Genomic DNA, 15,157 nt, shown 5'->3' on the forward strand with positions numbered 1-15,157 from the left:
CAGGACTCCATTAAAATGCGGTGGCTTCCTACTCCAGTGCTCCCTCTATTTCGCTCACCAGATGGGAGCTCCCACCACCTAGAGGTCCAATGTTGCCACGGTAATTTCTCTGCTGACTGGACGGGCGTTGGAGTGGGCCACGGCCGACTGGGAGTGAGGAAAGGAAGAGCTGGGTTCCTATGAGGGTTTCTCGGCCCTGTTCAGGGTGCTTCGACCATCCACCAAAGGGCAGAGAGGGGGGTGAGCGCCTACTCAAACCATGGCAGAATGGCCAAACCACGGAGGAGTACGCACTCACCTTTGGACAGTGGTAGCCTCCAGCGGATGGTATGTGAAGGCGAAGAAGTGCCAATTCCATCAGGAATCTGCCTCCTTTCTGGGTTACCAGATCGGCCCGCCAGGAGTCATGATGGATGAGAGGAACTAGGATGTTGGCGATCGGGAGCTCCTGGTGGTGAAGTTCGCATTAGAGGAGTGGAGACACTGGCTGGAGGGCGCCAAGAACCCATTTCTCATCCTCACTGACCATCGGAACTTGGAGTATATACGGACAGCGTGGCGACTGAACCCGCTCCAAACCAGGTGGTCCCTCATCTTCACCAGATTCGATTTCACGCTTACATATTGCCCAGGTAAAAAAATTAAAAAAAAGCTGACGCACCTGTCACGTCTCCACGATTCGGGGTACCTGTTTTCAGCGCACCCATAACCCATAACCCATAATCTATCATCTCGAGTCGTAGCCACTATGCAGGTAGTTATGTTTATGTTTCAATGTCAGACTCTTCTCTTGTTTTGTGTCGCTCCATGTTCGTTATTATTAAACTTACTAACTGCACCTGCTTCCTGACTGCATGCGTCTACGTTGCAAATATCACATTTAGATAAGTATTCAGACCCTTTACTCAGTACTTTGTTGAAGCACCTTTGGCAGCGATTACAACCTCGAGTCTTCTTGGGTATGACAATACAATACACGGTACACCTGTATTTGGGGAGTTTCTCCCATTCATAGGGAGCGTTGCTGCACAGCTATTTTCAGGTCTCTCCAGAGATGTTAGATCGGGTTCAAGTCCGGGCTCTGGCTGGGCCACTCAAGGACATTCATAGAAGTAAAAAAAATTGTGAAAAGGGTCTGAATCCTACACTATCAATGTGGAATACACTAGGAGGCATTTGGCAAATACACTACTACACTGTAGTCCAGCTAGATTATGTATGTAGTATAATTGACTATATGGACAGGCTGGCTGGGATTTATGTTGTTGTGCTGAAAGGACAGGCTGGCTGGGTGTGTGGACATACCAAAGAGAAATGATTCCACAAGTAATAACCAAACCAGGAGAAATTATTCCACTAATAACCAAACCAGGAGAAATTATTCAGTCTGATAGAGCCTTCCAGGTGTCTCATAGTCTGATAGAGCCTTCCAGTTGTCTCATAGTCTGATAGAGCCTTCCAGGTGTCTCATAGTCTGATAGAGCCTTCCAGTTGTCTCATAGTCTGATAGAGCCTTCCAGTTGTCCCATAGTCTGATAGAGCCTTCCAGGTGTCTCATAGTCTGATAGAGCCTTCCAGTTGTCTCATAGTCTGATAGAGCCTTCCAGTTGTCTCATAGTCTGATAGAGCCTTCCAGTTGTCTCATAGTCTGATAGAGCCTTCCCGGTGTCCCATAGTCTGATAGAGTCTTCCAGGTGTCTCATAGTCTGATAGAGCCTTCCAGGTGTCCCATAGTCTGATAGAGCCTTCCAGGTTTCCCATAGTCTGATAGAGCCTTCCAGGTGTCCCATAGTCTGATAGAGCCTTCCAGGTGTCTCATAGTCTGATAGAGCCTTCCAGGTTTCCCACAGTCTGATAGAGCCTTCCAGGTGTCCCATAGTCTGATAGAGCCTTCCAGGTTTCCCATAGTCTGATAGAGCCTTCCAGGTTTCCCATAGTCTGATAGAGCCTTCCAGGTGTCCCATAGTCTGATAGAGCCTTCCAGGTTTCCCATAGTCTGATAGAGCCTTCCAGTTGTCTCATAGTCTGATAGAGCCTTCCAGGTGTCTCATAGTCTGATAGAGCCTTCCAGGTGTCTCATAGTCTGATAGAGCCTTCCAGGTGTCTCATAGTCTGACAGAGTCTTCCAGGTGTCCCATAGTCTGATAGAGCCTTCCAGGTGTCCCATAGTCTGATAGAGCCTTCCAGGTTTCCCATAGTCTGATAGAGCCTTCCAGGTGTCTCATAGTCTGATAGAGCCTTCCAGGTGTCTCATAGTCTGATAGAGCCTTCCAGGTGTCCCATAGTCTGATAGAGCCTTCCAGGTGTCTCATAGTCTGATAGAGCCTTCCAGGTGTCTCATAGTCTGATAGAGCCTTCCAGGTGTCCCATAGTCTGATAGAGTCTTCCAGGTGTCCCATAGTCTGATAGAGCCTTCCAGGTGTCTCATAGTCTGATAGAGCCTTCCAGGTGTCTCATACCCCCTCCAGATGCTTGAGACCAAAATAATAATTCACCTCAGGACCAGGAACCGCTTTCTCCTCCGTATTAATAAAGGAGGACAGCAATGCAAATATTTTCACAGGCAAACGAACCGAGACACACAGGTGTAGCAGGAGCAGAGCAGATGAGAGTGGAGAGAGTGGAGCAGCGAGGAGAGAGTGGATCAGCAGGAGAGAGTGGAGCAGCGAGGAGAGAGTGGAGCAGCGAGGAGAGAGTGGAGCAGCGAGGAGAGAGTGGAGCAGCGAGGAGAGGGTGGAGCAGCGAGGAGAGGGTGGAGCAGCGAGGAGAGAGTGGAGCAGCGAAGAAGGGTGGAGCAGCGAGGAGAGAGTGGAGCAGCGAGGAGAGAGTGGAGAGAGTGGAGCAGCGAGGAGAGAGTGGAGCAGCAAGGAGAGAGTGGAGCAGCGAGGAGAGAGTAGAGCAGTGAGGAGAGAGTGGAGAGAGTGGAGCAGCGAGGAGAGAGTGGAGCAGCGGGGAGAGAGTGGAGCAGCAAGGAGAGATTGGAGCAGCAATGAGAGAGTGGAGCAGCGAGGAGAGAGTGGAGCAGCAATGAGAGGGTGGAGCAGCGAGGAGTGAGTGGAGCAGCGAGGAGAGAGTGGAGCAGCAGGAGCAGAGCGGAGAGGGTGGAGCAGCAAGGAGAGAGTGGAGCAGCGATGTGAGAGTGGAGCAGCGAGGAGAGAGTGGAGTAGCGTGGAGCAGCGAGGAGAGAGTGGAGCAGCGAGGAGAGAGTGGAGTAGCAAGGAGAGAGTGGAGCAGCGAGGAGAGAGTGGAGAGAGTGGAGCAGCAAGGAGAGAGTGGAGCAGCGAGGAGAGAGTGGAGCATCGAAGAGAGAGTGGAGCAGCGAGGAGAGAGTGGAGAGAGCAAAGCAGCGAGGAGAGAGTGGAGCAGCGAGGATAGAGTGGAGCAGCGAGGAGAGAGTGGAGAGAGTGGAGCAGCGAGGAGAGAGTGGAGCAGCGAGGAGAGAGTGGAGAGGGTGGAGCAGCGAGGAGAGATTGGAGCAGCAATGAGAGAGTGGAGCAGCGAGGAGAGAGTGGAGCAGCAATGAGAGGGTGGAGCAGCGAGGAGAGAGTGGAGCAGCGAGGAGAGAGTGGAGCAGCAGGAGCAGAGCGGAGAGGGTGGAGCAGCAAGGAGAGAGTGGAGCAGCGATGTGAGAGTGGAGCAGCGAGGAGAGAGTGGAGCAGCGAGGAGAGAGTGGAGAGAGTGGAGCAGCGAGGAGAGAGTGGAGCAGCGAGGAGAGAGTGGAGAGAGTGGAGCAGCGAGGAGAGATTGGAGCAGCAATGAGAGAGTGGAGCAGCGAGGAGAGAGTGGAGCAGCAATGAGAGGGTGGAGCAGCGAGGAGAGAGTGGAGCAGCGAGGAGAGAGTGGAGCAGCAGGAGCAGAGCGGAGAGGGTGGAGCAGCAAGGAGAGAGTGGAGCAGCGATGTGAGAGTGGAGCAGCGAGGAGAGAGTGGAGTAGCGTGGAGAGAGTGGAGCAGCGAGGAGAGAGTGGAGCAGCGAGGAGAGAGTGGAGTAGCAAGGAGAGAGTGGAGCAGCGAGGAGAGAGTGGAGAGAGTGGAGCAGCGAGGAGAGAGTGGAGAGAGTGGAGCAGCAAGGAGAGAGTGGAGCAGCGAGGAGAGAGTGGAGCATCGAAGAGAGAGTGGAGCAGCGAGGAGAGAGTGGAGAGAGCAAAGCAGCGAGGAGAGAGTGGAGCAGCGAGGATAGAGTGGAGCAGCGAGGAGAGAGTGGAGAGAGTGGAGCAGCGAGGAGAGAGTGGAGCAGCGAGGAGAGAGTGGAGAGAGTGGAGCAGCGAGGAGAGAGTGGAGCAGCAAGGAGAGAGTGGAGAGAGTGGAGCAGCGAGGAGAGAGTGGAGCAGCGAGGAGAGAGTGGAGCAGCGAGGAGAGAGTGGAGCAGCGAGGAGATCGTGGAGAGAGTGGAGCAGCGAGGAGAGAGTGGAGCAGCGAGGAGAGAGTGGAGCAGCGCAGAGAGAGTGGAGCAGCGAGGAGAGAGTGGAGCAGCGAGAAGAGAGTGGAGCAGCGAGGAGTGGAGCAGCGAGGAGAGAGTGGAGCAGCGAGGAGAGAGTGGAGAGAGTGGAGCAGCGAGGATAGAGTGGAGCAGCGAGGAGAGAGTGGAGCAACAGGAACAGAGTGGAGAGAGTGGAGCAGAGGAGAGAGCGGAGAGTGTGGAGCAGCGAGGAGAGAGCGGAGCAGCAAGGAGAAAGTGGAGCAGCGAGGACAAACTGACTGGAGGAGGAGGACTGGAGGCAATACGGTTTTGGCACCATGTGATTTTTCTTTCAGCGCAGAAATCCTTCAAGTTCAATGTTTCATGGTTTAAAAACACACACAGCTAGGCTCCCACTAGCACGCAGGTTAGCTATCTGAGCCTCTAGCTTTACAAAGCCCTCAGTATGTTCAGCCTACCCTGGAAAGAGGATGTTTTGGAGTATTTTGGCATACCATACAAGTAAGTCAGGACCATCTGTGCCTGGTTGTTCAGATCTCATTGACTGAATAAGAAACAATGGAACCTGTGTTTAGAGACCTTTAGTTTAATGTTACACAGGAACCACTATACAAATCAGATCAAATGCATCTCATCCATCAAGAGTGAAACAGACATTTACTGAAGGTAGAATTCTGACACACTGACCGACAGAGGGTTGAAAAGTAAACCAAGTCAGTCAGTTTCTGCATGAGATGGTGGTCAAGTCTGTCCAAGTGCTTATTGAATAGAGGGGCCATAGAGCCCACAGATAGATAGAGAGAATCTACATGGCCAGAGTAGATTACATCTAGACGGTCAGAGTAGATTACATCTAGACGGTCGGAGTAGATTACATCTAGACGGTCAGAGTAGATTACATTCTAGATGGTCAGAGTGGATTACATCTAGACGGTCAGAGTAGATTACATCTAGACGGTCAGAGTGGATTACATCTAGACGGTCAGAGAATATCCATAAATACATCCATCCCTAATATCAACAGTATATTAATGGTAATCCCACACTATGGTAATCCCCTCTCTGTCCTCCACAGTCAGTGGAATTCTCAATTTGAGGGATTGAGGATGGTTGAGAGAGAGTGGAGGGTTGGGAGAATGTGGAGGGTTGTGGAGAATTAGGAAGTTTAGGAAGGTTGTGGAGGGATAGGAGGGCTGTGGAGTGTTAGGAGGGGTGTGGAGGGTTTTATGAGGGTTTTGGAAGTTTAGGAGGGCTGTGGACGGTTGAGAGAGTGTAGAGGGTTAGGAGGGTTGTGGAGGGTCGTCGAGGGTTGGGAGAGTGTGGAGGGTTTCGGAGGGTAGGACGGTTAGGAGGTTTAGGAAGGTTGTGGAATGTTAGAAAGGCTGTGGACTGTTAGGAGGTGTGTGGAGGGTTATATGAGGGTTTTGGAAGTTTAGGAGGCTTGTGGACGGTTGAGAGAGTGTAGAGGGTTAGGAGGGTTGAAAGAGTGTGGAGGGTTACAAGGATGTAGAGGGTTGTGAAGGGTTAGGAGGGTCGTTAAGGGTTGGGAGAGTGTGGAGGGTTGTGGAGGGTTCGGAGGGATGTGGTAGGATAGGAGGTTTAAGAAGGTTGTATAGTAGGACGATTGTGAGGTGATAGGAGGGCTGTAGAGTGATAGGTGTGTGGAGGGTTATATGAGGGTTTTGAAAGTTTAGGAGGGTTGTGGACGGTTGAGAGAGTGTAGAGGGTTAGGAGGATTGTGGAGGGTTAGTAGGGAGTGTGGAGGGTCGTCGAGGGTTGGGAGAGTGTGGAGGGTTAGGAAGATTGTGGAGGGTTAGGAGGGAGTGTGGAGGGTCGTCGAGGGTTGGGAGAGTGTGGAGGGTTAGTAGTGTTGTGGAGGGTTAGGAGGGAGTGTGGAGGGTTAGGAGGGTTGACAAGGTTTAGGAGAGTGTGGAGGGTTAGGAGGGTTGTGGATGGTTAGGAAGTTTAGGACGGTTGTGGAGGAGTAGGAGGATTGTGGAGGGTTAGGAGGGTTTTGGAGGGTTAGGAGGGAGTGTGGAGGGTCGTCGAGGGTTGGGAGAGTGTTGAGGGTGGGTAGGGTTAGGAGGGAGTGTGGAGGGTTAGGAGGGAGTGTGGAGGGAGTGTGGAGGGTCGTCGAGGGTTGGGAGAGTGTGGAGGGTGGGTAGGGTTAGGAGGGAGTGTGGAGGGTTGTGGAGGCAGTTTGGAGGGTCGTCAAGGGTTGGGAGAGTGTGGAGGGTTTCGGAGGGTTGTGGAGGGTTAAGAGGTTTAGGAAGGTTGCGGAGGAGTACAAGGGCTGTGGAGTGTTAGGAGGTGTGTGGAGGGTTATATGAGGGTTGAGAGAGTGTAGAGGGTTAGGAGGATTGTGGAGGGTTAGGAGGGAGTGTGGAGGGTCATCGATGGTTGGGCGAGTTTGGAGGGTTAGTAGGGTTGTGGAGGGATTGGGAGAGTGTGAAGGGTTAGGAGGGTTTGTAAGTTTGTGGAGGAGTAGGAGGGCTGTGGAGGGTCAGGAGGGTCAACGAGGTTTAGGAGAGTGTGGAGGGTTAGGAAGGGTTTGGAGAGTGTGGAGGGTTAGGAGGGTGTGTGGAGGGTTAGGAGGGTTGTGGATGGTTGGGAGAGTGTGGAGGGTTAGGAGGGTTGTGGATGGTTGGGAGAGTGTGGAGGGTTTTGGAGGGTTGTAGAGGCTTGTAAATGGTTCGGAGGGATGTGGAGAGTTAGGAGGTTTAGGAAGGTTGTGGAAGGTTAGGAGGGCTGTGGAGTGTTAGGAGGGGTGTGGAGGGTTTTATGAGGGTTTTGGAAGTTTAGGAGCGCTGTGGACGGTTGAGAGAGTGTAGAGGGTTAGGAGGGTTGTGGAGGGTTAGGAGGGAGTGTGGAGGGTCGTCAAGGGTTGGGAGAGTGTGGAGGGTGGGTAGGGTTAGGAGGGAGTGTGGAGGGTTAGGAGGGTTAGAGGGTTGTGGAGGCAGTGTGGAGGGTCATCAAGGGTTGGGAGAGTGTGGAGGGTTTCGGAGGGTTCGGAGGGAGGTGGGAGGTTTGGAGGTTTAGGAAGGTTGCGGAGGAGTAAGATGATTGTGGAGGGTTCGAAAGGCTGTGGACTGTTATGTGGAGGGTTATATGAGGGTTTTGAAAGTTTAGGAGGGAGTGTGAAGGGTTTCGAAGGTCGTCAAGGGTTGGGAGAGTGTGGAGGGTTGTGGAAGGTTGTGAGAGTGTGGAGGGTTAGGACAGTTGTGGAGGCTTAGGAGAGAGTGTGGAAGGTAAGGAGGGTCGTCGAGGGTTGGGAGTGTAGAGGGTTGGGGGGAAAGGAGGAAGTGTGGAGGGTTAGGAGGGTCTTCGAGGGTTGGGAGAGTGTGGAGGGTTAGGAGGGTTGTGGAGGGTTTGGACAGTGGAGGGCTTGGAGGGTTGGGAGAGTGTGGAGGGTTGTGGAGGGTTAGGAGAGTGTGGAGGGTTAGGAGGGTTGTGGGTGTTAGGAGGGAGTGTGAAGGGTTGTCGAGGGTTGGGAGAGTGTGTTAGGAGGGTTTTGGAAGGTTGTGGAGGGATGTGAGGGGTTAGAAGGATTAGGAACGTTGTGGAGGAGTAGGAGGATTGTGGAAGGTTAGGAAGGTTGTGGAAGGTTAGGAGGGTTGTGGAGTGTTGGAAGAGTGTGGAGGGGTAGGAGGGTTGTGGAGGGTTGTGAGAGTGTGGAGGGGTAGGAGGGTTGTGGAGGGTTGGGAGAGTGTTGAGGGGTAGGAGGGTTGTGGAGGGTTGGGAAAGTGTGGCAGGTTGGGTGAATGTGGAAGGTTAGGAGGGTTGTGGAGAGGTGGGAGAGTGTGGAGGGTTAGGAGGGTTGATTGATATTTCATAAGTAACTGACGAGGGCTAAGTTGATATCCCACAAGTAACTGACTAGGGCTAAATTGTTATGGATTGGTGCACCCCCTTGGGTTGTGCCGTGGCAGAGATCTTTGTGGGCTAGACTCAGCCTTGTCTCAGGATGGTAGGTTGGTGGTTGAAGATATCCCTTTAGTGGTGTGGGGGCTGTGCTTTGGCAAAGTGGGTGGGGTTATATCCTGCCTGTTTGGGCCTGTCCGGGGGTATCATCGGATGGGGCCACAGTGTCTCCTGACCCCTCCAGTATTTAAGCTGCAGTAGTTTATGTGTCGGGGGGCTAGGGTCAGTCTGTTATATCTGGAGTACTTCTCCTGTCTTATCCAGTGTCCTGTGTGAATTTAAGTATGCTCTCTCTAATTCTCTTTCTTTCTTTCTCTCGGGGGACTTGAGCCCTAGGACCATGCCTCAGGACTACCTGGCATGATGATTCCTTGCTGTCCCCAGTCCACCTGGTCGTGCTGCTGCTCCAGTTTCAACTGTTCTGCCTGCGACTATGGAACCCTGACCTGCTACCTGTCCCAGACCTGCTGTTTTCAACTCTCTAGAGACAGCAGGAGCGGTAGAGATACTCTGAATGATCAGCTATGAAAAGCCAACTGACATTTACTCCTGAGCTGCTGACCTGTTGCACCCTCGACAACTACTGTGATTATTATTATTTGACCCTGCTGGTCATCTATGAACTTTTTAACATCTAGGCCATGTTCTGTTATAATCTCCATCCGGCACAGCCAGAAGAGGACTGGCCACCCCTCATAGCCTGGTTCCTCTCTAGGTTTCTTCCTAGGTTCTGGCCTTTCTAGGGAGTTTTTTCCTAGCCACCGTGCTTCTACACCTGCATTGCTTGCTGTTTGGGGTTTTAGGCTGGGTTTCTGTACATCACTTTGAGATATCAGCTGATGTAAGAAGGGCTATATTTGATTTGAAATCCCATAAGTAACTGACTCGGGCTAACTTGATATCCCATAATATCACACACTTGGAAGCATCCATATTAAAAAGTGATGTGTAAAACATATTTTTTTAGTAGGCTAAGCTTTGTGATTTGGTTGCTGCTACTCAATTCCACCTGTCATAGTGTAAACATTCTACAAGTCAAGATCAGTGCGATAATCTGCGGTGGTTTGAATCCTGGCCAAAGTTGAAAGTTCATTGGTTGACCTATTGTTAATGTTCTGTATTGTTGTCATGTCTGACAAGTGTACTTTTGAGCTAAAGGTAAACCCACACCCTCTTTCCTCTCCAGGTGTGTTTGTCCTCCTGGGCTTTCTAGCGTATCTCTGAGATGTAGAGAATGTTAGGTGTGAGGAGACAGAACTTGTGGAATGTAGGGAGGGTTCTGCTTCCAATAGTTCCCTGCTGCCAGGTGTGTGTGTGTGTGTGGGGTGTGTGTGTGAGTGTGAGTGTGTGTGTGCTATGTACACAGTGATCCTAAATAATGACCAATAAATTACAGATACAGCCATAGTGGTTCACCAACTACTGCTTCCCTCAAGGACAGAAATTGGTTTTACCAGACATCCCTGATGTGTTCAATTCAATTAGGATATTGGAAAACATTGAATGAACAGGTTATTCTGTGTGAAGGGGAGAGTTGGTGCCCTGGCAGAGTGTCCAAGACACAACCACTGACACTGGACTTTGACCACAGAGTCTTTCTTTAGCTAAAAACCTGTGTCCCAACCCATCCACTGGCCTCTCACATCAACTCACATCTAAGTTGTGGATCTTCAATACCAGACAAAGACATTTCCTTACCCTTCAAACCCTTACACTGCTAGCTCCAGCCCCCTCTAACCAACATGGGCATGTTACGGTTTTACAATAAGGGCATGTTACGGTTTTACAATAAGGGCATGTTACGGTATTACAATAAGGGCATGTTACGGTTTTACAATAAGGGCATGTTACGGTATTACAATAAGGGCATGTTACGGTATTACAATAAGGGCATGTTACTGTATTACAATAAGGGCATGTTACTGTATTACAATAAGGGCATGTTACGGTATTACAATAAGGGCATGTTACTGTATTACAATAAGGGCATGTTACTGTATTACAATAAGGGCATGTTACTGTATTACAATAAGGGCATGTTACGGTTTTACAATAAGGGCATGTTACGGTTTTACAATAAGGGCATGTTACTGTATTACAATAAGGGCATGTTACTGTATTACAATAAGGGCATGTTACTGTATTACAATAAGGGCATGTTACGGTTTTACAATAAGGGCATGTTACTGTATTACAGTAAGACACGGGCATGTTACTGTATTACAGTAAGACACAGGCATGTTACTGTATTACAGTAAGACACAGGCATGTTACTGTATTACAGTAAGACATGGGCATGTTACTGTATTACAGTAAGACGTGGGCATGTTACTGTATTACAGTAAGACACAGGCATGTTACTGCATTACAGTAACACACAGGCATGTTACTGTATTACAGTAAGACATGGGCATGTTACTGTATTACAGTAAGACACAGGCATGTTACGGTATTACAATAAGACACAGGCATGTTACTGTATTACAGTAAGACACAGGCATGTTACTGTATTACAATAAGGGCATGTTACGGTTTTACAATATGGGCATGTTACTGTATTACAGTAAGACACAGGCTCACCTTAAATCAGTAGCTCTTGGCAGCAGCCTCTTCTTACCATTGAAGTATGGATGAAAGTCCTCTGTCTTCAGTCTGTGGGAATAGTCGATATAGCCAGAGATCTCCTGTCCAAGAGCGTTACGGTCCCTTATGAAAATAATAGACTGGAGGAGAGACAGGAGGAAACCGTGTGTAAATGATCCAATTAGGCACATTTGGCCCAATATAACACAATAGATTTGGGCAGTTGTTGTTAACATGTAGTTGTTGTTAACAGGTAGTTGTTGTTAACAGGTAGTTGCTGTTAACAGGTTGTTGCTAATAAGGATCAGCACCTTTTTTTCAATTTCCTCCTAAAATGACAAACCCAAATCTAACCACCTGTAGCTCAGGACCTGAAGCAAGGATATGCATATTCTTGGTACCATTTGAAAGGAAACACTTTGAAGTTTGTGGAAATGTGAAATGAATGTAGGAGAATAAAACACATTAGATCTGATAAAAGATAATACACAGAAAAAACCAACAGTTCTTTTGTATTTTTAATGTACCATCATCTTTGAAATGCAAGAGAAAGGCCATAATGTATTATTCCAGCCCAGGTGCAATTTAGATTTTGTCCACTAGATGGCAGCAGTGTATGTGCAAAGTTTTAGACTGATCCAAAGAACCATTGTATTTCTGTTCAAAATGTTGTATCAAGTCTGCCCAAATGTGCCTAGTTTATTAATAACTTTTCAAGTTCATAACTGTGCACTTTCCTCAAACAATAGCATGGTATTCTTTCACAGTAATAGTTCATGTAAATTGGACAGTGCAGTTAGATGAACAAGAATTTAAGCTTTCTGCTAATATCAGATATGTCTATGTCCTGGGAAATGTTCTTGTTACTTATGTAACGGATGTGAAACGGCTAGCTTAGTTAGCGGTGTTCGCGCTAAATAGCGTTTCAATCGGTGACGTCACTTGCTCTGAGACCTTGAAGTAGTTGTTCCCCTTGCTCTGCAAGGGCCGCGGCTTTTGTGGAGCGATGGGTAACGATGCTTCGTGGGTGTCAGTTGTTGATGTGTGCAGAGGGTCCCTGGTTCGCGCCTGGGTATGGGCGAAGGGACGGTTTAAAGTTCAAATGTTCATAAATGACCAGCATGGTCGTATAATAATAAGGCAGAACAGTTGAAACTGGAGCAGCAGCACGGTCAGATGGACTGGGGACAGCAAGGAGTCATGTCAGGTAGTCCTGGGGCATGGTCCTAGGGCTCAGGTCCTCCGAGAGAGAGAAAGAAAGAGAGAAGGAGAGAATTAGAAAACGCACACTTAGATTCACACAGGACACCGAATAGGACAGGAGAAGTACTCCAGATATAACAAACTGACCCTAGCCCCCCGACACATAAACTACTGCAGCATAAATACTGGAGGCTGAGACAGGAGGGGTCAGGAGACACTGTGGCCCCATCCGAGGACACCCCCGGACAGGGCCAAACAGGAAGGATATAACCCCACCCACTTTGCCAAAGCACAGCCCCCACACCACTAGAGGGATATCTTCAACCACCAACTTACCATCCTGAGACAAGGCTGAGTATAGCCCACAAAGATCTCCGCCATGGCACAACCCAAGGGGGGGCGCCAACCCAGACAGGATGACCACATCAGTGAATCAACCCACTCAGGTGACGCACCCCTTCCAGGGACGGCATGAGAGAGCACCAGTAAGCCAGTGACTCAGCCCGTAATAGGGTTAGAGGCAGAGAATCCCAGTGGAAAGAGGGGAACCGGCCAGGCAGAGACAGCAAGGGCGGTTCGTTGCTCCAGAGCCTTTCCACTCAATCATATGACCCACTCAATCATATGACCCACTGAAGAGATGAGTCTTCAGTAAAGACTTAAAGGTTGAGACCGAGTTTGCGTCTCTGACATGGGTAGGCAGACCGTTCCATAAAAATGGAGCTCTATAGGAGAAAGCCCTACCTCCAGCTGTTTGCTTAGAAATTCTAGGGACAATTAGGAGGCCTGCGTCTTGTGACCGTAGCGTACGTGTAGGTATGTACGGCAGGACCAAATCAGAGAGATAGGTAGGAGCAAGCCCATGTAATGCTTTGTAGGTTAGCAGTAAAACCTTGAAATCAGCCATTGCTTTGACAGGAAGCCAGTGTACCAAATGTTTTGGTTCTAGTCAGGATTCTAGCAGCCGTATTTAGCACCAACTGAAGTATATTTAGTGCTTTATCCAGGTAGCCGGAAAGTAGAGCATTGCAGTAGTCTAACCTAGAATTGACAAAAGCATGGATACATTTTTCTGCATCATTTTTGGACAGAAAGTTTCAGATTTTTGCAATGTTACGTAGCTGTCCTTGAAACGGTCTTGATATGTTCATCAAAAGAGAGATCAGGGTCCAGAGTAACGCCGAGGTCCTTCAGTTTTATTTGAGACGACTGTACAACCATTAAGATTAATTGTCAGATTCAACAGAAGATCTCTTTGTTTCTTGGGACCTAGAACAAGCATCTCTGTTTTGTCTGAGTTTAAAAGTAGAAAGTTTGCAGCCATCCACTTCCTTATGTCTGAAACACATGCTTCTAGCAAGGGCAATTTTGGGGCTTCACCATGTTTCATTGAAATGTACAGCTGTGTGTCATCCGCATAGCAGTGAAAGTTAACATTATGTTTTCGAATAACATCCCCAAGAGGTAAAATATATAGTGAAAACAATAGTGGTCCTAAAACGGAACCTTGAAACCTCGAAATTTACAGTTGATTTGTCAGAGGACAAACCATTCAGAGAGACAAACTGATATCTTTCCGACAGATAAGATCTAAACCAGGCCAGAACTTGTCCGTGTAGACCAATTTGGGTTTCCAATCTCTCCAAAAGAATGTGGTGATCGATGGTATCAAAAGCAGCACTAAGGTCTAGGAGCACGAGGACAGATGCAGAGCCGCGGTCTGATGTCATTAAAAGGTCATTTACCACCTTCACAAGTGCCGTCTCAGTGCTATGATGGGGTCTAAAACCAGACTGAAGCATTTTGTAAACATTGTTTGTCTTCAGGAAGGCAGTAAGTTGCTGCGCAACAGCCTTTTCTAAAATTTTTGAGAGGAATGGAAGATTCGATATAGGCCGATAGTTTTTTATATTTTCTGGGTCAAGGTAATGATCTTCTCATGTCCATTGGATGGTACAGATCATTTGTCTGCTTCCAATGTGTGTGTGTGTGTGTGTGTGTGTGTGTGTGTGTGTGTGTGTGTGTGTGTGTGTGTGTGTGTGTGTGAGAGTATCCAGGCTGAATAGCTCAGTGGCTGATATCACATTTGTATGACCTTAAGGACTGACTGGAGCCATCTGTAGATCCCCTTACTATATAGACACAGAGTGAGAGGAGAGGAGAGGACTGGACAGGACAGGAGAGGAAAGGACAAGAGAGGATATGAGAGGACAGGACAGGAGAGGAGAGGCAGGTTGACACCCTCAGACACCAAACCACGGCAGGGCTCTCTTGTACCCGTCCCCATTCTTGGGAACAGTGGTGCACTGGCAGGGGTGTGTGCAAGTGTTATCTGCTGAGTGGGTACCTCAGCCATACGTCTCACACACACGAACACACAGCCACGTACACCCCTCAGTTACATGCGTCAGTGGAAAATCCAGGCGGAGAGAGAACCCACCCTTGTCTGTTGGCCTGCCCGGTGCGGCCGTGGGATAAAAGACAGTTCCTTAAGGCTACTTGTTCTCCTCCCTCTTCAGGGCAGTGGGTTCCATTTGTCTTGTCTTGTTCCATACACACCTGGTGTTCATTTATCCATTTGTCTTGTCTTGTTCCATACACACCTGGTGTTCATATATCCATTTGTCTTGTTTCCATACACACCTGGTGTTCATATATCCATTTGTCTTGTCTTGTTCCATACACACCTGGTTTTCATATATCCATTTGTCTTGTCTTGTTCCATACACACCTGGTTTTCATATATCCATTTGTCTTGTTGTCATACACACCTGGTTTTCATTTCCCCAATCATTTCCTACTTGTATTTAACCCTCTGTTTCCCATAATGTTTTGTGTGTAATTGTTTTCATGTTATGTGGTGTTAGTTTACGCGCTTTACAAAAATAAAAGTGTGCCTGTTCTTTATATCTGCGCTCCTGCACCTGACCTCCATTACACCATCCTGACTCCACCTCCAATACACCATCCTGACTCCACCTCCAATACACCATCCTGACTCCACCTCCATTACACCATCCTGACTCCACCTC

At 48.9% G+C, this 15,157-nt stretch overlaps 1 protein-coding gene across 2 annotated transcripts in view; it reads right to left on the bottom strand.

The window, feature by feature from the left end:
* Positions 1-15,157, bottom strand: part of cfap299 (cilia and flagella associated protein 299) — a 284,906-nt gene that overhangs the window by 38,929 nt on the left and 230,820 nt on the right. For both annotated transcript variants that reach the window (XM_031816533.1, XM_031816526.1), the window contains exon 4: positions 10,920-11,062. In XM_031816533.1, the coding sequence (XP_031672393.1) occupies positions 10,920-11,062 (143 nt within the window). The remainder of the gene's footprint in view (positions 1-10,919; positions 11,063-15,157) is intronic.

This window comes from Oncorhynchus kisutch, linkage group LG3, assembly GCF_002021735.2.
Source record: "Oncorhynchus kisutch isolate 150728-3 linkage group LG3, Okis_V2, whole genome shotgun sequence".
NCBI classification, from domain to species: domain Eukaryota; kingdom Metazoa; phylum Chordata; class Actinopteri; order Salmoniformes; family Salmonidae; genus Oncorhynchus; species Oncorhynchus kisutch.